The sequence below is a fragment of the Neomonachus schauinslandi genome, chromosome 14 (genome assembly GCF_002201575.2).
Source record: "Neomonachus schauinslandi chromosome 14, ASM220157v2, whole genome shotgun sequence".
Classification (NCBI taxonomy): domain Eukaryota; kingdom Metazoa; phylum Chordata; class Mammalia; order Carnivora; family Phocidae; genus Neomonachus; species Neomonachus schauinslandi.
The window spans coordinates 52,421,599-52,444,047 of NC_058416.1; the positions used below are offsets into that span (position 1 = coordinate 52,421,599).

General features: G+C 46.7%; 1 protein-coding gene across 1 annotated transcript in view; it reads left to right on the forward strand.

Moving 5' to 3' along the window:
• EMILIN2 (elastin microfibril interfacer 2) overlaps positions 1-22,449 on the forward strand; it is a 51,203-nt gene that overhangs the window by 19,943 nt on the left and 8,811 nt on the right. Inside the window, exons 3-4 of the mRNA XM_044921128.1 lie at positions 9,393-9,568; positions 14,062-15,994. Coding sequence (XP_044777063.1) covers positions 9,393-9,568; positions 14,062-15,994 — 2,109 coding nt within the window. The remainder of the gene's footprint in view (positions 1-9,392; positions 9,569-14,061; positions 15,995-22,449) is intronic.

Below are 22,449 nucleotides of genomic sequence, written 5' to 3' on the forward strand. Positions count from 1 at the left end.
TCTGGGAACCCAGAGGATGAGGGCATCGGGGAGTGAGCGGGAGGAGCGTCCTGTGGTTCTGGCTCTGGGAATGAGGAAACATGATGTCAGTGTGAGGAATGGAATGGTATAGAACTTGTGTGTGTGTGTGTGAGGGGGGAATCATCCTGCAGCCGCAGTGACCATTCCGGAAGGAATCCTGTGGGAGAATGCAGGCCTTCATTAATTATTGATTACTGAGCCTTCCAGAAAGCCGTCACTGTGAGCCTGCACTGGCTGGCCCTCCTCCCCATTGCGGCTTGACTTTTGTAATGGATTTCCCAAAGTCAGGAAGTGAAAACTAAGAATGTGGACTTCTAGGAGCGCATGCATAAGCTGTATTTCACGGTGCTGGACACGCCCTGCACTTGGAGCCCTGGTCCTTTCTAGAAACGCACACTTTCTCTGAAGGAAGGTGCCCACCGCTCTCGTGGGCATCGTCTACTGCGACCGATTCGGGACTTAGCCTCCACTGAGCTACGGCGGTGCTCCCGAGTCACCTTCCTTCAGGACGGCAGAGTCTGTGTCCCCAGGGTGAAGGGGAGGGGGGATCATTGTAAAGGATGGAGGGGGAAAACTCCTTATGCTGTGTGATCGGAGCAAACCACTGAGGGGTGAAGAGGAGTCTAGGTTTTAAGATCTAACTTTCTGCTCTAAGTACATAAGGAAATTAATTCAAGAGGAAACAAAAAATAAGCAGCTTAGGATTGCGGTGTCTCCAGCAAATACAGCCCCTTCGTCTGGGGAAGCAGAGAGTCTCCTGTGTATACGTTTTCATTTTGAACACCTTGCTTTGGTCTTAGGATATGCTATTTTTTTAAAAAAGTGAACAAAGCTATTTTATAATCTGATTTCAATCAGGGCTCATCCATCTTTTGGTTTCATTAGATGCATTTTGTATTTCAGAAATATATTTGCCCAAGCATTCTGGCTTTTAACACTTTGATGGATTTTCCTAAAAGCCAAGAAGATATTTTCTGTTTCTTTCCTTCCATTAACGTCTCCATGCAGAGATCGAATTAAAATTGTGTCCTTGAGCAGAAAAAGATAAGATGAGAATTTTGGTTTGTGTGTCTGATGTGCTTTAACCTGGAAGAAGGCCCTTTGGTTCCTTCACTTTGTCCTATATGGGAGACTTTTTCATCCTGTGGAAAGTTAGCCTTGGAAGGGACCTTGGCTGGATAGAGTCACCTTCTCAGATTGCAGAGATTGTCATTGTAGATGCACATGGTTCCCAATGGCCAAGGTTTGATTGTCAGTAAGAGAGAGTGGATTCAAATCAAATGGCAAGTGTCTCTTTCTCTTCAACATAGTTCTGGAATCACTTCCAGTTTCAAACTTTGTAGCCTCCACTGCCTGACTGATTTTCTGTTGCAACTTCCATAAAAAGCACATCTATTTATTCCCTGATTGATAGAAAAACAGTAACAACAGAAGCCAGAAGAAACCCATTTGTCACAAGTAGTTTCTAGAAAAATTAGTTTACTGTCTTGTCAATCTCTAAATTAATACATGAGACTAAACTTTGTAAAAGTGAATTACTGTGTAAAAAGCCGGGAAACTTTGACCTGTGCTACAACATGGCTGAAACTTGAGGGTGAAGGAGTTCAGAACAGGCCATCCCAAAATGTGCCACGTTGGCATATTGATTATTTTGACCTGAAGGCAGTTGAGGAAACGCAGAGACAAGAAGAGCTCTCTGTCTTCCCTTGTTCTAAAACCAGGTTTGTAAGTTCCTGTCTCCCCTGTACCAGGATGAGGAGAATGACCTTGTCACTTTGATAGATGAGTCTGCATAAGCGAACCTTACTAAAATAGCCCTTACCTTCCCTCAGTTTCCCCCATATACTTCCTAGCAACATTCCCACAATTTATTGCCCCTAGAAGCCCAAACCCCTTTTCCTTGGTCTAGTCACTTCACAATTTATCACCCTGTGTTAAAATGGTAGATAGGTCCCTGAGTCTAACTGCTTGTTTTCACTTTTTCCTGTAAAGCCTCCAGGCATGTAAAAAATATTAACAACTTGGATGTCTTTTCACCTGTCTTTTGTCAGCTTAATTCACAGGACCCAGAACAAACCTAAGAGGGTAGAGGAAAAGTGTTTTTCTCTCCTACAAGGACATTATGCTAAGGGAACTAAGCCAGTCAGGAAAGGACAGATGCTGTATGATTCCACTTCTGTTAAGTCCCTAGAGAGGTCAGATTCACAGAGACAGAAGTAGATGGTGGTTGCAGGGGTTGGGAGGGCGGGGACTGGGGAGTTAGTGTGTAACGGGTTCAGAGCTACAGTTTGGGAAGATGAAAAGAGTGCTGGGGGTGATGGTTATACAATAGTGTGAGTGGACTTAAAGCCACTGAACGGTGCTTGTAAAATGGTTAAGATGGTAATTTCCTTTTTTTAGGGGCCAGGTTTGAATCAGTTACCCCTTCGCATCCCGCTCCACTCGCCCCCCCCCCCCGTTCCACGGCAGACAGCGCTAATTCATCAGAGCAGTCTCCCCTGGATGAGGACCAGGAATGCTTCTCAGCTTTATCCTTCCTCTCAACACTCTTCCCTGGTTAGGATTTTCCTGAACTGGGGGGGAAAATATGCTTCTTCAGCCCCCTGTTATCTCCTGGTTAGCACCCTATTTCTCATTTACCATCACAAGCAAACTTGATGGGAGAGGTTTCGGGGGCTGCACTGTACCTCCCCTTGCTTATTTCATTCTTTATTCCGACCCAGTGTCCTCTCTGTTGATCTGAGCAGCACTGGCTCAGGTCACTGAGCGTCTCCTTGTCTCAAAAATAATATCTGTCAGTCCTTCTGCTCCTGGACCCTCTCAGCAGCACTGGGAATACTCCTTTCCCTTTGCTTCTAAGAGAGTGTGGTTTTCCTTCTCTCTCCAGCAGCATGTGCTGGCCATTTTCTGCTTGCCCCCGGATCCATTTTCCATCCGTCCCCATCCTGATTTTGCTCTAGGAGTCTGCCCTGGACTGGTTGTGATTTCATCCTTTCATTGTATTGACGAAACTGTGGCCCAGAGGTGGGATGTTCCTTGCCTGTTATTCAGGTAACAAGTGAAAAGGGCTATTGCTTTTAGTCTAGGGATACTTGCAATTGGTTACGGTTTCCAAAATTGTCTCACTCGTGCCGCCTCACTGGGTTCCCTCACCACCTAGCTCTGCGCTGCTCCATCTGCTGTAAGGCATCCGCTCTCTCCCTCCAGGGTGAAGTCGGCAGTAACAGTTTCCTCTGCTGGAGGCCCCAGCTCCCGTCCAGTGGCCTTCCCCTAATACTGTTCTCGCAGCCTCGGTTGTCTCTACATTTTGATAACCTTGTGCTCCCCTTGCCCTTTCTGACCTGGGGTTGGTACATTTCTCCCATTCTTTTTTTTATTATAAATTATTTGATTAAATTAACAAAAAAACCAAGCTCATGGATAGAGAGAACAGATTGGTGGTTGCCAGAAGTAGGGGATGCGGGTGGGAGAAATGGGTGCACTGGGTTTTTTGTTACCTTGTGCGTTTTTGTGTTTTTGATTCCACATATAAGTGAGATGGGAGGGTATTTGTTTTTGCCTGACTTACATCATTTAGCTTAATGCTCTCAAGTTCTATATGTGTTGTCCCAGATGGCAGGATTTCATTCTTCTTTTATGGCTGAGTAGTATTCCTGTGTGTGAGTGCATGTGTATGTGTGTGTGTGTGTGTGGACCACATCTTCATCCATCCATTCATTCAAGTGTCTATCCATGGACACTTAAGTGCATCCATATCTTGGCTATTGTGAATAATGGTGCAGTGCACATGGTCGGGGGGGCAGACACCTCTTCAATTAGTGCTTTCACTTCCTTCAGATAAGTGTCCAGAAGTGAGATCGCTGGATCATATGGTCACTTTATTTTTAATTTTTTAAGGAACCTCCATATTGTTTTCCACACTGGCTGCACCAATTTACATTCCCACCAACAGTGCACCAGGGTTCCCTTTTCTCTACATCCTTGCCAGCACTTGTTATTTCTTGTCTTTTTTTTATAAAGAGATTTTTTTTTTAAAGATGTTATTATTTGAGAGAGAGCGTGAGCAGGTCTGGGGGAAGGACAGAGGGGGAGGAAAAAGCAGGCTCCCCGCTGAGCAGGGAGCCCAATGTGGGAGGGAGCCCGACGCAGGGCTCGATCCCAGGACCCTGAGATCATGACCTGAGCCGAAATAGGAGTCAGATGCTTAACTGACTGAGCTATCCAGGTGCCCCAATTTCTTGTCTTTCTTGATACCAGCCATTCTGACAGGTGTGAGGTGATATCCCATTATGGTTTTGATTTGCATTTCCCTGATGATGAGTGATGTTGAGCACCTTTTCACAAACCTGTTGGCCATCTGGATGTCTTCCTTGGAAAAATGTCTATTCAGATCCTCTGCCTATTTATTAATCAAAAAGATTTTTTTTTTTTTTTGCTTTGAGTTATATGAGTTCCTTATGTATTTGGCTATTAGCCCCTTATCAGATATATGATCTGTAACTATTTTTTCCCATTCAGTTAGGTTGCCTTTTTGTTATGTTGGTTTCCTTTGCTGTGCAGAAGCGTTTTTGGTTTGATGGAGTCCCACTTGTTTGTTTGATGTTACGTGTATTCCACACATATGTTATACATATTTACCACAGTGAAAAACAAAAAGTGAATTCCGTGCCTGGAGGTGGAAAACTTGGAGTATTTCCTGAACGTCGGCCAACTGCATCTGCCTGGATGTGCGTCCTGACGCCTGCTGAAATGCCTTCTTGCTTGTATGCACGTGCTGGTGTTGTCCCAGATCGGTGGTTATTTCTTCAGGCTCAGGGTGCTTCCTACCAGAGAGAGGGAGGCACCTCTTCTTTCTGGCTTCCTTCTCCATCCTAACAGTCTGTTCCAGTGGATACTGTGTGGGACCACACATGGAATAAAGCAAGAAGAGTTAGTTCCGGGGTTTTGGGAACAAGCCAATGCTTTGAGAAAGAGAGGAATTTACTAGAAAGTCTCTTCTTGGGAGAAATCCCGGTCAAGCAAGTGTCCCAGCGGGGGCACAGGGCTTTAGATTTGTGCACTTTTAGTGGCATGTATTCAAAAAACAAGTTACAGGTGAACACTAAATGCAGGGAAATGATCCTTACCTCGTAGGTCCTTACCTTGTAGAAATGATCCTCAGCCAGTGATGTGTGGTTATTTCCGAAAAGCCTTCTACTGGCAATGCGGGAGGGATGAGGGAGGAGAAAGAAGACAGGTGGGGGTGGGGTAGGAATGAGGAGATGAACAGAGGTGTGTCAGTTGCTCCTCCCGTGGCAGCCTCGTGAGTCCCTGTCCAGGAGACACCTGTGATGACAGACATGCTCACACTAATCTGCAGGTGGCTCCTGAAATGTGGCCAGGGTGACTGAGGAACTGAATGTTCAATTTTGTTTGCTTGTAATTAGTTTAGATTTAAAAAGCCCCACCTGATTAATGGCTATCTTCTTGGACAACACAACTTGAGGTCACCTTCTGGTGACCCGAGGACTCGAGCTTGATTTGGTTTTGGGGAGGCTCGGGGTTTCACATCTGCTGGGGTTAGACCTGAGGCACACTTGGGGCTTTTAATATGGACATTGGATTCCCCCAAACCTCGTCAAAAGTAGACTTAGTATCATTAAATTACTGTTTGATTAGTCAATTATTGACTGATGTGCATTGTTTGTTGAGCACCTGCGCTAGGACAGACGCTGTGTTTAAAAATGAGGACACTGAACAAGCGTGAATGGAGGCATGTTATGAAAGAAGTCTCACCTCCTGTCAGTGGGAAGGAGTCTTTCTGTGGGGGGAAGGGGGTGATGTCAGATGGAGGCAGTCATTTTGTCACATTTTGTTTTAATAGGGACATTTCAAGTCCTGTGGTCCCTGAACTCTATTCAACTTTTCTAGTCCTCTTCTTGCCACCTTCCTTCTCAGTAGAATCTTCTGGGTTGACCTGATGTCTTGAATGGTGGTTGAACTCATAAAAATGGTGAACCCTTGTTTCACCACCCCCCACCCCAAAAGGGTTTCAGATGGAGAGGAAGGGGAGGAGAGTTGAGAGGACAGGACGAAGAGGTTAGGCAGAGGTTAGGGTGGGCTCGGGCAGTGGGGCGGTGGGGCGGTGTGCTGCCGCAGCCCCCAGGGGCCCCCGGGAGTGCCCGAGGCAGCTGTGGACGGGGCTCCCTTGAGGGACAGGATTTTGTTACAGTCTCTACCCAAGACTGGGATGGAAGCCAAGGCTGCAGCCTGAGTCAGCCTTCCAGCTCCAGCCCAGCACCGCCTTGACTCTGTCCCTTGGGCTGTCGGTCCTTCTGCTTGGCCACCCCCAGCTGGGTGCAGTCAGTTAGCTGGTTCAGTAAGTGTCCATGGGGCACCTCCTGTGCGCTTACAACCCAAGGGTTCTTGGGGTAACACTTGGGCTGCTTTGGGTCAATTCACTCCCCCTGCCTGGCTGTCTAGCCCTTGGTTGCCTCAGAGGCTCCCGGCTCCTATGAGGAAGGAAGGCTGATGGGTGCCCTGAGTTTTGGGCTGCACTTCTCAACTCTGGCTGCACTTGACAATTACTGGGGGAGTTTTTGAAAGGTACAGATGCCTGGGCATTCCTGGCCCCAGGTCAGCTAAATTAGAATTTTGAGCATAAAGACCTGGGCATATTTTTTCTTTTTTTTTTTTTTTTAAAGATTTTATTTATTTATATGACAGAGAGACACAGCGAGAGAGGGAACACAAGCAGGGGGAGTGCGAGAGCGAGAGAGAGAAGCAGGCTCCCCGCCGAGCAGGGAGCCCGATGCGGGGCTCGATCCCAGGACCCTGGGACCATGACCTGAGCCGAAGGCAGACGCCTAACGACTGAGCCACCCAGGCGCCCCTGGGCATATTTTTTCAAAGCTCCCTGGCCAGGATATTGTCCTGCAGAGCACCGAGGGATGGAAGGAGGACCCGGGAATCCTGCTGCGTTCTCCCATCCTCTGGAAAACCTCCTGGCTGGCTCTCGTGGAGGCGGGAGCCCTGTTTCTGCAGGGAAAATCCCAAGAAAGCTGGGGGGCTGCATGCACAACCCTACCTCTCCCCCCACCCCTGCCACCCCCCAGATTGAGGCCTGAGGACCCTCAGTCACCTCTGAGACCCATGTCCTGGTGCACGGAGCAGCCGGAGTGTGAGCTTTCCCATGGCTGGAGGTGGCCGCCTGATGGCTTCCAGCTGTCACCGCTGGCCAGGGAGCCTCTTCCACACGCTGGACTCACCACTCTGTCAGAAATGCTGTCCACCTGAACTCCGCACTGCCAGCCGCAATGCCTACAGCAAGCCGATTAGGGCGGAGAGTGAGGTGGGGGATGTGCGTGGGGCTGGAGAGGAAGACAGGAACTCCAGGGAACTTTCCTAAGTTATGAGCTGGCTCCAAAGTGCTAACTGTCTTTAAAGAAAATAATGAGGTGTGTTGAAAGAGCGAGCACTTTCTTACACTCGGCTCAGCAGTTGGAGCCAGGGCCTCCAGGTGGGGAGGGAGTCGGACTTGCAGCCTCAGGTTTTGCTCTCCTGGTCCCGCTCAGCCAACATCCAAAAGGGTTTGCTATGGGCTGTCATCTGCTGGCTCACGTACAACACCCAAGCGCAAACACATTTTCACATTCAGTCTTAAATGCTCAGAGGAATCAAGGTTTTCTGAGATTACACATTTTTGCAGCATTATGCTATACTTGAGCATGCAAAACAATGAAGTGGAATTTTCTTTCTTTTTTTATTGCTTCTAGGACCACACAGGGAATTCTTTTGGTAGGTGGGGTGCTCAGGGTCTGGGGGCTGGTGTGCACTTGGCCCGGGTCGGATGCTGGGACAAGTGTTTGCTGAACGGGGATGGCAGCTACCCGCTGACCCAAACTTGTAGGGCTTGTGGAACATCTCTGGGTGGGTGGGGTTGCTTCAAATTTAAGGCCATCTCCGGAGTCACTGCTTCTGTGTGCTGGGAGGGCCGTCTGGGGTGCAGGAGAGAACACTTGGGTTTAAATCCCAGCCCTGGCCCTTCCTGACCATTGGAACTTGGACAGGTCACTTGACCTCAGTGAGCCTTTGTTTTCCCATTTGTGAAAAGGGGAAACTAAATAGATGGGCCTTAATGGGAGGTGTGGCAATAGCAGGGAACTAAGAGCCTAGAAGTGAAGTCTTGCCCCACCCTTCTTTTCTGTTTCATTCATTGGGCTTTTTCTTGTTTTCCTTGAAAAAATCTCTCTCTGGAGCTTCTCAAAATCTGTGCGTCTAGGCCCCACCGCAGACCAATTAAATCAGAACCTCTGAGAGTGAGACAGGGGCATTGGGTTGGCAGTTCTTTACGGTTCCTGGTGATTCTGCTGCCTGGCCGGTGTTGCGAACCACTGCCCTAGAAGGGCCAGTGGAACTGGGACAGTGACAGGTGTTGGGACAATAATGTTTGGGACAGCGCTGTCCCCAGGGCCCAGAGGGTCACCTGGGGTCCTGTTGGTGGGAGAGTTCCTTACATTTGAGGTTTTAGGGGTCATGGTTTTGACCCTCAGGGGCCAAAACCCATTACATTTAGTAATTTGCAATTTTCTCAGGAATGTGACTTTGAACTCCACCCACCACAAGGTGGGTGCCTGAGATGGAGTCACCTGGCTGGCACCAGGCCCCATGGGCCCCCCAACTCTCCCCTGAGCAGCACACAGCAGCCCTAGGGAAGTGATAGGGAGCTGATTCCTTTCTGGGAATTGGCCCTCAAAGAGAAGGGCAGCTGCTAGTGCTGGTGTTCACAATGAAGAGAGAGTGAAGATGTTCTAGAGAGCCACGATTCCAAGCTAGAAGTAGAAGTTGAGATAAGTTAAGGAGCAGCTTGCCTCTGTGCTGTGAGCAGGGGCCCCCGGGGGTGTTGGATTCCTGCATCCATCCCTCTGAGTGTCCGGGGGGCTGCTGGATTGCCACTCTCTGCTGCAGGCCCAGCGTTGGGTCTGGAGGACATTATAGCTCAGTGTATAGCTGAGTCTCAGTGTGATATGCGCATGCGTGGGGGGAACATGTACCTTTTTTTTTTTTTTTTTTAGAGAGAGGACAGGGAGGGGCAGAGGAAGAGGGAGAGAATCTTAAGCAGGCTCCATGCCCAGCGTGGAGCCCAACAGGGGGCTTGATCTCACGACCGTCAGTGGGAGGGGAGCTGGGTGCATGTGGGTCTAAGAGATGGAAGAAGGAGGCCAGTCTGATTTTGGCTGAACCCCAGGGGGTCAGGGCCGGACTGAAGAGACCAGTGGTCCCCTCTGGCAGACAGGGGCTTGGATCCTGTTCATTCGGGTCCAAGTCAGGGATGGCCAGGGGCTCTGGCAACTGCAGCCAGTGAAGAGAGATGCCACGCTTTTCTTCGGCAGGTATCGTGTGAACTTCAGACCCAGATATGTCACCAAGTACAAGACAGTGACACAGTTGGAATGGAGGTGCTGCCCTGGCTTTAGAGGGGGAGACTGCCAGGAAGGTCCCAGGGACCCTGTGAAGACTCCCCGCCTCACGCCCGCCCGGCCTCGAAATAGCATGAAGAAAGCCACAGGTAATTTCTTTGTACTTTGTGGTGGGTGACCACTCTGATCTTTCCAGTGCTCCTGCAGACAGTAGGATTTATGATTTTCAATGGCGATCTCTCCAAGGTCTTCAAGTAACACACATATATGCCTGCAGTAGACACATGTGGCATGCAAAGTTATTTGCAAAAGCAGTAGCAATCAGAGTACAGATTTTTTCTTTTGCAAGTAAATTGCTTTGTTAGGGCCAACTTGTGAAAGCCAAGGACTTAGCAATCAGTGTAGGGGATGGTTTCAGACTGGTGTAGTGTGCAGAACAGATGAAAAGAGATTCAGATGTAGTGATGCTTTGTTTGTTCTTGCTTTTCATCTACAAGCTCCCATAAATCTGAATTTGAAAGAACTAAATTTTTTTTTTTAAATAGGTAAATTAGAATCATTGTCATTCTGTTTGGGGTGAGATATTTGCAAAGCTAAGACAGAGAGGCATCCAGTGAAGTTGTTCTTAAATTTGTTTCTAAATTTTTTTTGAAGTAGCACAAATTCAGTGAATAACTCAGAAAGCAGTGATAATCTTCACCTTTACTTTTAAGTTTAACATTAAGTGGCTGACTTTTATGGATAAAAATTGTCCTTTTATCTTTCCTCTTTTTTAAGTTGAGTGAGAATAAATGTAACCTAGGTTTTCTCATGAATTTGATGGTTGTCTTTAAATGATTATATTTTCCCATGAAGTATTTTCAATTTTGAAACTTGTAGTGTTTCCCAATATTGTCTGTAAAATTTTAAAATAATTTTTATGAAAAAAAGTAATGCATATCAATTAAAGAGTGTTTATAAAGTATAGGGAAATACTTAGTTACACATAATCTCACCGCCGTATGATAACTACTGCTAACATTTTGTTATCACACATTACTCTCTTTCCTATGTCTGCACATACATTTTGTTAAAGAAAAATTCATTTATTCATCCCACAAATACTTATTGAGTTTCTATATCTGGCAGGCTCTATACTAGATACTTGGGAAAAGTGAAAAACAAGACAGACAGTCCTTGAACTCACAGAAGGCAAACATCAGACAAGTAATTACAATAAGTCATCATAGATAATATGATGGGGACACACAAAGGAGTCTGTTGGATCATAATAGTTTACTTTTGTTTCATTTTTATTTTATAAAAGCTTAAGCCTGTATGTAGTTTACTGAGTCGAATAGCTTTAAAAGGACTATTAGAAAAACAGTGACCCTCCTTCTCCCCCACTTTCCCTTCTCAGAGGTAATTCCTTTAAACTCTTTAGGTTGTCTTTTGGAATTACCTCCATATCTATTGACCTCTCATTATGGAAGGTGAGGGTTTGACTCCTTTTCACTGCTTTCCAGCACATGGCTCCCATACCCTCATCCTTTCTGTACAGTTTATACCAGATTTTTAATTTATTTAATACGTATTGTTTACATTGTAGTAACTGTATAGATAATGTTTACAGCTGAGCCATGTAGTATACTATGAATCTGTTGCCTTTCCTATACAGCTTTATGGTTTCTTTAGAGTTAGTATTTGTCTTATATTTTCCTTTGCTTTGTTTTTTATGTCTTTGTCCTTATTTCAACCCAAACTCTCCTCTGGGTGATTATCTAGATGTCCTTTCATTATGTTCAGATGCATGAGTGTCATCTTCCTGAAGCATCCTCCTAGAGCTTTCTTACCTGCCCCACCTGGTCATCCTCTTTTCCTTGTTCACAGCTGCCAGCCTGTGATCTTACTTGTCTCTCTCCCATTGATCCCCTCTTTCCTGCACTCCCTGCTTGTTCTCAACTTACTCCCTTGTTTTGGTAAAGCACATCCTCCAGTAGTTTTATGAGAAGATTGTATGGGAGTGGTACACTTTCTATTATTTTATAGTCTGAAAATATTTTTATTCTACCTTTAAAATTCTAGATTTGAAATAATTTTTATTCAGAATTTTGAAAGCATCACTCAATTTTCTTCTAGCTTTCAATACAGCTGTTGAAATGTCCAAAACCATTCTGATTCCCAATTTTTTATATGTGACATGGTTGTTCTGTTTTTTGTTTTGTTTTGTCATTTTAGTGGGATTTCAGAAGGGAATGAAAAGGAAATGCTTATCCTTAATCCACTATCATCAAAAAGAACATACTATTTTTTAAAAGATTTTATTTATTTGAGAGAGAGAGTGCGTGTGAGCACTCAAGAGTGAGCACAAGCAGAGGGAGGGGGAGAGGGGGAGAGGGAGAAGCAGACTCCCTGCTAAGCACAGAGCCTGACGTGGGGTTCATGGGGCTCTTTCCCAGGACCCTGAGATAGTGACCTGAGCGGAAGTCAGAAGCTTAACCAACTGAGCTACCCAGGTGCCCCAAGGACATGCTATTTTTATTTTTATTTATTTATTTTTTAAAGATTTTATTCCTTTATTCATAAGAGACAGAGAGAGAGAGAGGCAGAGGGAGAAGCAGGCTCCCCGCTGAGCAGGGAGCCCGATGTGGGACTCGATCCCAGGACCCTGGGATCATGACCTGAGCCGAAGGCAGACGCTTAACCATCTGAGCCACCGAGGCGCCCAGGACATACTATTTTTAGAACTTATTTTTTAACTCAATCTATAATGAACAACCGTTCATTAAATAGTTTACAATATCATTTAATGGCTTTTGAGTGTGATTATTTGAACACAATCCCCTGCTACTGGTCATTTAGGTCGTTTGCAGTTTTTCAGTATTATAGATAGTATTTGAATAAACATTTTTTCCTCTTAATATTTTAGATTCATCCTTGATTATTTACTAGAATAAACTTCTAGAAGTATAATTGCAGGGGCAAAGGGATTCTGAGATTTTGATACATATTGCCAAATTATCCTTCCAAAAAGTTGTAGCAGTTTCCACAGTCACCAGGAGTATGGAAAAGAAGCATTTCCTTACATGCTGATTTTCCCCCAGTCTCCTGCCCTTTCCTTTTATTTCCTTTGCTCAGAATGGCATTTCATCTGTATGTGATTCAACAGTTTGTTTTTTTCTCCTAGTGGCTTGAGGTAGAATAAATTTTTCAGTGTGGAAAATAAAGTATTCTATAAAGTTCTCTGCTTGGGAGTTTGGCCATCTGAATTCCAGTCTTGGTTTTACCACTAAGTTGATTTTAATGAATAATACCTGTGGTTATGATTGTGTACAAAAGTTTAGGGGAGGAAAAAACAACAGTAAACTCAAATATCTGCAACGTTCTACATTTACTTTTAGTGTTTGTTCAGTGTACCTTAATGCATTTTACTTCATTGTAATCTATATTGTGTTTGACTTTTTCCACCTGTCAAGATAGTCTCCATATCATCTGTGTAGGCTTGTCGAGGTTAGCCCCTCCTTTTTTTTCTTAAGATTTATTCATTTCAGAGAGAGAAAGAGCAGTGGGAGGGGCAGAGGGAGAGGGAGATAAGCAGACTCCTCACAGAGCAGGGAGCCCAACGTGGGTCTCAGTCCCAGGACCCTGAGATCATGACCTGGGCTGAAATCAAGAGTCAGAGGCTTAACTGACTGAGCCACCCAGGTGCCCCTGTTAGCTCTTTCTAGTATTCCTTGTATCCTACTGTGTGTTCGGGGGCATGGTTTGCTTCTAATCTCCTATTGCCTCAGGTTTCAGTAATTTTCTTTTTGTCGAGTTCATCAATCTATTTGTCACTTTATTTTCATTTTTATGACTCATCACAATCATCTTTATAACTTTTTTTCCTTCTTTTGGACTATTTCCTTGGAGGTATATTTCTCAGATCATCAAAAATTCAATGTTTATATTCTTTGATTTAGTGAATCTTAGTCTATATGACCGTGTGGCTTTATTGTTAGGAGATGCCAGCAGAATCACTGCTGTATTTCTCTTTTGGTTTTAGTTTCCCGAACTGCGTAATGGTGGTAAACAATGCCTATGAGACTCCTTTAGCCTAGTGATGCTAATAAAAGTAAAAGAACATTTAGGAGTTGCTTGGGGGATAACTTACTGCTTGTATGATATCATACCACCCAACAGCTAATGGGTGGATCTTGCTAAAGTGGCTTCTTGTGGTTTTATAGAACAGAGCCAATCATTGGGGTGTAGCTGCTGCTCACTAATGTGGGAACAGTGTGTCCATATGACAGAGTAGATTAAGAATATTTCCCATTAGGGTGAAAGAGACCACTGACCGTCTATTATGTGCCATGTACATATTCTCTTAACAACCCTAGGAGCGAAGATAGTACCTCTGCTTCAGAGATGAGGAGATTATAGTTCACAGAAGTTAATTAACTCGCTCAAGGGCAGACAGTAAACAGCGGAGCCAGACTGCAAGGAGAGGTCTCTTTGACTCAAAGCCTACTGTCTTTTTCGCTCTACCATGATTGCCTGTGGTTAGAGGGGATCTATAAGTGAAGGCTTAAGTGTATTCCTCAAGTACCCTGTTTATTGGCTTTGTAGAAAATGGGAAATGGTAGAATGTGTTAAGTCATATCCGACTCTTTCTTTGTAACAGATAATGAACCAAGCCAAGTCCCAGAGCCCAAGAAGACTTTGTCACCAACTCGTGCAGCGGAACCAAGCCAAACGGTAGATCCCAAACAGGGGCCGCAAGAACTTCAGGAACAGAAAATCCAGGTGCTTGAAGAGAAGGTTCTCCGACTCACAAGAACAGTTCTTGATCTCCAGTCTTCCATTGCTGGAGTGAATGAAAATCTCAAGCATACCATTCAGGACAATGCCAGCAAAATGCTGGCATCGTGGCTCAGTAACCTGCACCCCCAGCCGGTGCCCGACAGTGCTGTTGGCGGAGACACAGAGACCATCCAGCTTCCTGATGTCCTCAACAATAAGGAATCTGGCATGAAGGACATCAAGTCTGAATTGGCTGAGGTCAAAGATGCTCTGAAGAACAAGAGTGACAAACTGGAAGAGCTGGATGGGAAGGTAAAGGGGTATGAAGGACAGCTCAAACAGCTCCAGGAGGCTGCCCAGGGCCCTACGGTGACCATGACAACCAATGAGCTCTACCAAGCCTATGTCGATAGTAAGATTGATGCCCTGAGAGAGGAGCTCATGGAGGGAATGGACAGAAAGCTGGCCGATCTGAAGAACTCATGCGAGTACAAGCTGATTGGTCTCCAACAGCAGTGTGATGACTATGGGAGCAGCTACCTAGGAGTGATTGAGCTTATAGGAGAGAAGGAAACAAACCTGAAAAAAGAAATAAATGATCTTCGAGCCCGGGTACAAGATCCTTCAGCTCAGTCAAATTGCTGTGGTGGTGAAAAGAATGGTGACTTTGGGCAACAGATCAAGATGTTAGACCAGAAAATCGAAAGAGTTGCTGAAGCCACCAGAATGCTGAATGCACGAATGGACAATGAATTTGACCGCCTTGTAGTTCCAGAGCCAGATGTGGACTTTGATGCCAGATGGAATGAACTAGATGCAAGGATCAATGTGACAGAGAAGAACGCGGAAGAACATTGCTTTTACGTTGAAGAAACCCTTCGGGGGACGATTAATGGCGAGGTAGATGACCTGAAGCAACTTCTTGATCAGAAAATACAGTCTTTGGAAGAGCGCCTGGGGACTGTTCTCCTGGAGGTGGCCAACAGCACTGAGGCAGAACTCACCCCCCCAGCCTCAGCCTTACCAGGTGGGTCAGGGGCTGAGAACAAACAGGTCATGATAGAGTTAAGTCACCTGAAGAACAAAGTTCAAGTTGTTGAGGATATTTGCCGGCAGAACTTTCAGAGAGAGCCTCATGGCTTAGAAGATACTTTGCCAAATGGAGAAGACCACATAACGGGTGATAGTTTGAACCTTTTGAAATCTCTGAATGACACGATGCATAAGAAGTTTCAAGAAACTGAACGTAGCATCCAGAAACTTCAACAGGATTTTAGTTTTCTTTATTCTCAACTAAACCACACAGAGGACTACGTGAATCATCTCCAGAATGAGCTGAGCAGCTGTAGAGAAGGTAAAAATGCTGCAGTGGGTGGGTTTCCTAAGGGGGGCGAACAAGGAAGGACGGTGGAGCCCCTCCCATCTCCCCGGAACCCCAAGGCTCATTGCTGCAGCCAGCTGGAGGAGAGGTGGCAGCACCTGCAGAGCCGGGTCCTCTCGGAGCTGGACACTTGTAAGGAAAACATGCACGGGGTCCAGAGGGATGTCTCCATGGTTGAGAGCAGGGTATCTCAAATGGAGAAAACCTGCAGCAAGCTGGACTCCATCTCAGGAAGTCTTCAGAGGATCAAAGAGGGGCTCAACAAGCATGTCAACAGCCTCTGGAGTTGTGTCAGGCAGATGAATGGGACACTCCGGTCACATTCCAGAGACATATCTGGCCTGAAGAATTCAGTCCAGCAGTTCTATAGCCACGTTTTCCAGATTTCTACCGACTTGCAAGATCTGGCCAAATTTCAGCCATCAGCCAGTAAGTTGACCTTTACAATTCCATTTCTTGCATTTGTTTGCAACATGTATCATGCTAGATTTTGGATGGCCCCTGGGATTAACTACATCAGTCCTCCCCAAAGTGTGGTTCGTAGATTGGTGCCAGTTTGTGAATCACTGGTGCTGACTGGCAGTGAGATAAATACCCACATTGAGAGTATTTAGAAACTTCTATTGAAAACAGTTGGACTTCACTGTAGCATTCAAGCACACCTTCTGTGCATTTTACAGAAGTACCAGGACAACAGATTGAAAATGAAAAAGGAATACTCCTTCACCACAGGGAAGATGGCAAAATGTTGATCTGTGTACACCGTCATGTTGGGAGCTTAGAGTTGGGGTCAGGTTTTTGGCGTGACAGCTTGGAGCGGTGGATATTGTTGTCCCATCTTTTAGGGAGTCTCCTGTATGCTTATCGGCTCACCTGTCTACAAACCTCGCTTTTTGTTTGCGGGTGTCATTCTAATCTGTCCTCATCATCTTCGGGCTACCTCCTATTCTCTGAAATCTAAGGCCTAGATGATGGCAGGTAGAATACTGTCCTCTTCCTTTCCAGAGACAGAGACAAGACCCTGGATGAAAAGCATTTTAGGGGCAGTAACTGTTGAAGGCCGTATAGTGCTTAGAACAAGGAAGCACATCAGCTGTGCGTGGGACAATGCTTGCTGCACATTAAGATGCTCAGCAAATGTTTGTTGAATGAATGAATGAATGAATGGTTCCTTAATAACATGAAGTAATATATTCAACAAAGTTCATTTCTTTCTTACTTGAGGGTTCAGCCCATCCTCCCTGAAGGACAGAGCTTCTCTTATACCTGGCTTCTTTCATTTAGGTAGTCTCAATAATGAGACAGCCTTTTCTAATTGGAGGCAGGGAGGGAAAATGAGTTCACATTTATTGAGCACTTTCTGTGTACCAGCACTGGGCTGGTTCCCTCAGGGGACATGTCTTAGAGCCCCCCAATCGCCTCATGGGGAAGGCGCACTACTTTCCCAAGGTTAAGTGTATCCAAGGGCATACAGCCAGAAAGTGGCAGAGCCAGGATGGGAACCCCAGGTGGGCTGCATCCAAGAATTGTCTTGCAGTCCAGAGCACATCTCCTTTGTGTGTCCCAGAGTTGAACACAGATTTACTGGGTCCAAAAGGACTTGTTGAGGGCCAACTGTAGGCCCAGAAGGACCCCACTTCCTGATTCGCCCTCTCCCTGTTTCCTCCTCTCTTCCTCTTTGGGCCTTTATCACCTTTTTCACCTTGCTCAGCTCCAGGTGACAAAGGTCCTCACATGTTGAGCTGAGATTTTTATGGCCAGGATGGAGTGAAGCCTCTAGGATTTTATGTCCAAGCTGAGACATAAAACCCAAGGAGGGGAGGGCTGGAGCATGAGAGGCAGATGAGCCATGGTGAGTCCCAGGTAGGTCCCCAGGAAGCTGGAGGATCTGAGGTAGTCAGGTGGGAAAATGTTTTGGATGTTCCCAGAAATAAGACGTTTGTAGATAAGGAAGTACCCAGGCCAGTGCGGACCGGGAAGCTGGCTTCCACCCCAGTGCTGGGCCCACGACGCTACACTATTTATAACCCTCCCCTCCTCCCAGGCCCACACAGCTCCTCTATCTCTGGAATGTTGAGTAAAGGTCACAACACTGTGTGTGTTCATAGAATGATTGTCCTTGGGGTGACAGGGCTGTCTGGACGGTACTTTATAATAACAGGTTAAACCAGATATTTCCAGTTGATTTGCAACTCCCAGGCCATGTGGGAAGCTGTGTTAACTCTTTCACACTTGTCTGTTGAAGGAGGAGTCAGAGGTGAATGTCTTTAAAGAGAATGTAGCTTCTAAAAGATTATCCTTCTGGAATGAATTCATTGCTGTGAATGTAGAATGCGTGGACTTTCGAGAATTCCATTGATTGAAAAGAACCAAAAATAAACAAGCAGGACTCTCTCCTTGTACATAGCATCCTGGTCCGGGAGGTCTGGAGCCTGAGTAGCAGAGGTCCAGGGGCAAATCTGGAGTTAAGGTCACAGTGAAAGTCACACATTGGCCAGTTAAAAGTCAACAGAACGTTTATTGAGCACCTGCTGTGTGCAGGGCTCTGTGAGAGACATGGAGAGAATGAGTAGCAAGATCCTGACCCTCAAGGCATTTTCAGTCAGAGTGGGAAAGCCACATAGGTCTGCAGAGAGAATGAATGTAATGGTATGTAAGGCCGAGCCGGTGGTGTAGGGTTTATCCTTTCAGTTCATAAGGTCTCACTGAGCCTCTATTATGTGGTAGTTAATGAGCTATGTGTGTGGATTATGTGGATGACAATGCACGTGACAATGACAGTCTGAGGGCCAACAAGCTGACAAAGGGATAGTCATGGGAACGGGGTGGGCATAGACGCACTGGGTGTGTGGAGAGGCACGTGTGGCCCCTGTGGAAGTCGGGGGTGCTCCTCAGAGGAGAGAGCCCCTGAGTCAAGCCTTCAAGGTTGAGTAGGTTGAGAGTTTAGAGGCTGGAGGGGTGAAGAGTGAGGTGGAGTGATAAGAGAAGCTTCTGGAAGGAGGTGTTACTGGAACTGATAATGAAGGGATGGTTAGGGCCCAGAAAAGCAGGAGGGGGAGGCATACCTGGTGAGGAGTTGATATGAATGGGTCCATTATTTATTGCTGTGTAACAACCTACCCCAAATCTTGGGGGCTTAAAGCAACAAAGATTTATTGTTTTCCATTATTCTGGGCATCAGACACTCGAGGGGGGCTTGGCTTAGCTTGTCTTGGTGGTTCTTCTCCATTTGGCATCAGCCTGAGTCAGTCACTCAGCTGTAATCAGCTGGCAGCTGGCCTGGCTGGGCTGGAAGGTCAGGGGTCCTCCCTGTGGCCATTCTCTGTCTCTCTCTCCATGTGGCTAATTTGGGCTGCTTCACAGCATGGCGGTCTCAGGGGAGTCAGACTCACTACATGGTGACCGGCTCATAAAGGAAAGTGGAAGCTGCTGGGCCCCTTCCGGGCATGGGAACATTTGTTAGTCAAAGCAAGTCAGCTCCTGAAGGGGGACGTGGTTTGTATGCTTTGGGAGGGAAGGAATATTAATGATAGTCATCATGTCTCCCTCAGGGAGCAAAGGCCCAGGGAGGAGGATGCCTGATGTAGGTTTGGACCAGTGACCAGATGGCTAGACCGCCTGGGGAGGCAAAGCCTGGCCTTTCTACCCAGTGCACTGCCCTGTTCTCCCATGCTGTTCTTTTCTTCAGAAGCATCCCTAAGGGGCCTGAATTTTCCAGAAGGCAGACAGTGCAGGGGCCAGGGGCTTCAGCTGATGCTCATATAGCTCCAAGTCTATTTTGTCTCCCTCCCATTAGTGCAGATGTTCTTCCCTGGGGTTTGAAAGGGACTCTTGAAACTATTTGCAAATGTTGGCTGGTTTTTTTTTTTTTTTTTTTTTTTTTGGGCCAAAGGTCCATGGCTTTCGTCTAGGAGGCAGAGAGGTGCCCAACTTCCAAAAAGTGAAGAACCAGTATCTCACCTTAAGCTCAGTAAAGTGGGTGTGATGTCTCTCTCCTGGCCCCCTCTACCCCACCTAGTCATTCCCATACTCATTCAACTGATACGATCTGAGCCGCGTCCTGGCGCTGCAGTGCCTGTCCTCACGAATGTTACACTCTCGTAGGGAAGACAATGCACAGCCAAGCGAACAATGATCTGATTTCAGCCAGTAATCAGTCTGCAAGGAAAGACACAACAGAGTAAGTTCATGGAGAAGAGGAGACAGCAATATGTTTTAGGTGAGTGGGCAGAGAGGGTTGCCCAGTGGAGAGGACATCTTTGTGGAGCCCTGCAGAGATCTGTGGGAAGTGTTTCAGGCAGACAGAACAGCAATGTGCAAAGGCCCTGGGGCAGTAATGAGTTTGTCCTGTTTGAAAAACTTAGAATGCTAGTTTTATCAAGTATATGAACAAAGGTAAGTCCTAAGCATTAAGGTCAGAGAGCAGGTAGGAACCAGATCATGTAGGATTTTATAGGCTATGGTAAAAGATTTGAGTTTTAAGTATGATGAGAAACTATCAGAGGATTTGAGCCAGCCAGTGTTTATTATTTCCCAGGTTTGCAATCCCAGCTATCTTCATGCTTTCTCTGGGACTTTGGGCAAGTCATTTATCTACCTAGTTACCTCACTTTCTGCATCTACTAATTGGAAATAATAATGACACTTACCTCAAAAAGTTGGTTTAAAGAGGATTAGTACTCATAAGGAGTGGAGTATTAAACAGTGCCTGGCCCCTGGTAATCACTCAATCAGTATTACCTATTATTTTAACCCTCTGTCCCCTATAATAGATGTTTACTTTGCTCCTGGCTGAACTTTTCTCCCTTTCTCTTCCTACAACCCCCCAGGCATCCAGCCTCAGAGGAGCCAGAAGAGCCTGTCCACAAAGCAGACATGGGACGAGAGCCCTGCGTGTCGGGCTCCTGGCTGCTCCGTAGAAGGCTCCGGAAACCCAGTGGGGGTCTTCTCTCTTTCCCTTTCTTTTTCTTTTCTAAATTGGGGGTCAGGTGGGAAGTGTAAAAAGCCCAGAAATCTCCCCTCCCTAGCATTCAGGATTCACATTCAAAATACTTCTGTTGATGAGAGGCTCAGCACTTGGGACTAAGTTAGGCTGCTAAGTCCTTTGTCCTTTTGTCTGATGTGGCCGGAGGGGTTTGGCCCGCTGCCTGCACGCACTCACTCCCACTGTTGGAGATGTGTGGGGCCCTGCGCTTCTGGCCGGGACCCTCTGCCTTTCGCTTGGTCAGCATCTTGCGGGGCAGGAGTTGCTCTGTGGCGTGGGTAAAAGGCATCTTTTCCCGCCTGGGCCCCGAGGACTGCCCTGGCCTGTAACTCGAGCATTGTCAGCGAGGCCGTGGCTGGCTGCCCCCTTTGACAGCCGGGGCATCCCAGCCTCCCGGTGTGACCTAGACACTGAAGCCTGGTTGGACGCCGGTGCCTCTGACGGTGGGAGAGGGGGGAGTTCCCGGGATTGAGAAACCTGGGGCTCCTGCTGGGTGGGGACGGCAGGCGGAGGAAGACTTCTGTGCAGCAGGGAAACTCTCTTAACCTACGTCACAGTTCCAAGGAGGGACATGCCCGCCTAGATACCAGGATGTTGTTTCAACTGACCCTGGTGACAGCAGCATCACTTCCTTTTTCGAATCCCCCCATCTGTTTCTTCTGCTCACATCAGAGGGCTGTTTCTCCTAGTACTTGAATTATACTAAGCACGGTGTTTCATTTAGGAGTGTTAGAGATTTAGGAATCCCATTGTTATCAAGTGGCTAATGCAGGCTGTACCACAAGAATGAAAAAGCATGGATTTTCCAAAGATTTAACCATAAAACCTAGCCAGGGGAAGAGTGGCCTGATGCCACAATGCTGGCCTGGGCCCTCAACTTGAAATTGGCTGAATCGGGGGCCAGTTTAGGTCCAAGATAGCATGATGGACCAAGCCAGCGTTTTATAAATACATAAAGGCTAAAACAGACTGCATACACTCAGACCAGCCTGACTCCAGCAGGTCGCACCCTTTCACCCTGTGGACGCCTGGTGCTGGTGATGCCCTTTGGCGGGTGTAAGGAGCTGCTGCATGGTGTTCTCAGGGCTGAGCTCTCCCCCGTAGCGGCATGCAAGAATCCTCAGGGAGCTTTAGAAAAGTAAGAAATCCTGGGCTCAGTCAGGAGATTCCTGCTCAATAGGGATGAAATGAGACCTAGGAATTTGTAATCAAATTTGTAATTAAAACAAAAACCCCCTAGCTCTGGTCCCAGAAGCAGAAGGAAGGCTACTTGAAAGGCAGCAGGATATCACCACCCAGGGTGAACTGTGCCCAAAGGAAGGGGAGAAACAGGGAGCAAGGGAGAGGAGAGAGAATAAAAAGGCCAACTTTGACACTGGGTGGGCAACAAAAGGGGACTTGGTGTGAGCCAGTCCACTTGCAGACTCCTCTAGTTGTTGATAGGACATGCTTTATTTACATCTTGACTACTGCAGCTTCATAGTAAGTCTTAAAACCAGGGAGTGTAGATCCTGTGCATTTCCATAGGGATTTTAGAAGCAGCTTGTGAAGTTCTACCAAAAAAGAAAAAAAATTCCCAGGTGATGTTGAGGCTCAGCGAGGTGAGACTCCCCCCAATCCCGGGATTCTGTGATTGCAAATTCCTTCCCATTTCAAATGTGCTGCCACCGCGAGTACGGCTGTGTGCCTCTCAGTGTTCTCTAGGTTGTGCTGGTTGGACATGTGGACCCATTTTCGCTGTGGAGCCCGATTCCAGGGCTTCCCGCGTGGTCGTGTCGGGACTCACTGTGTTGCCCTCTGCAGGAGGCCACACCGTGCTCCCCGGCGGCGCTGAGGGCTTCTCGTCTTTCCAGCCAGAGCCGCCAGCCGCATCTAGGTCACGGTGAGCTCAGAGTAGAACCGGT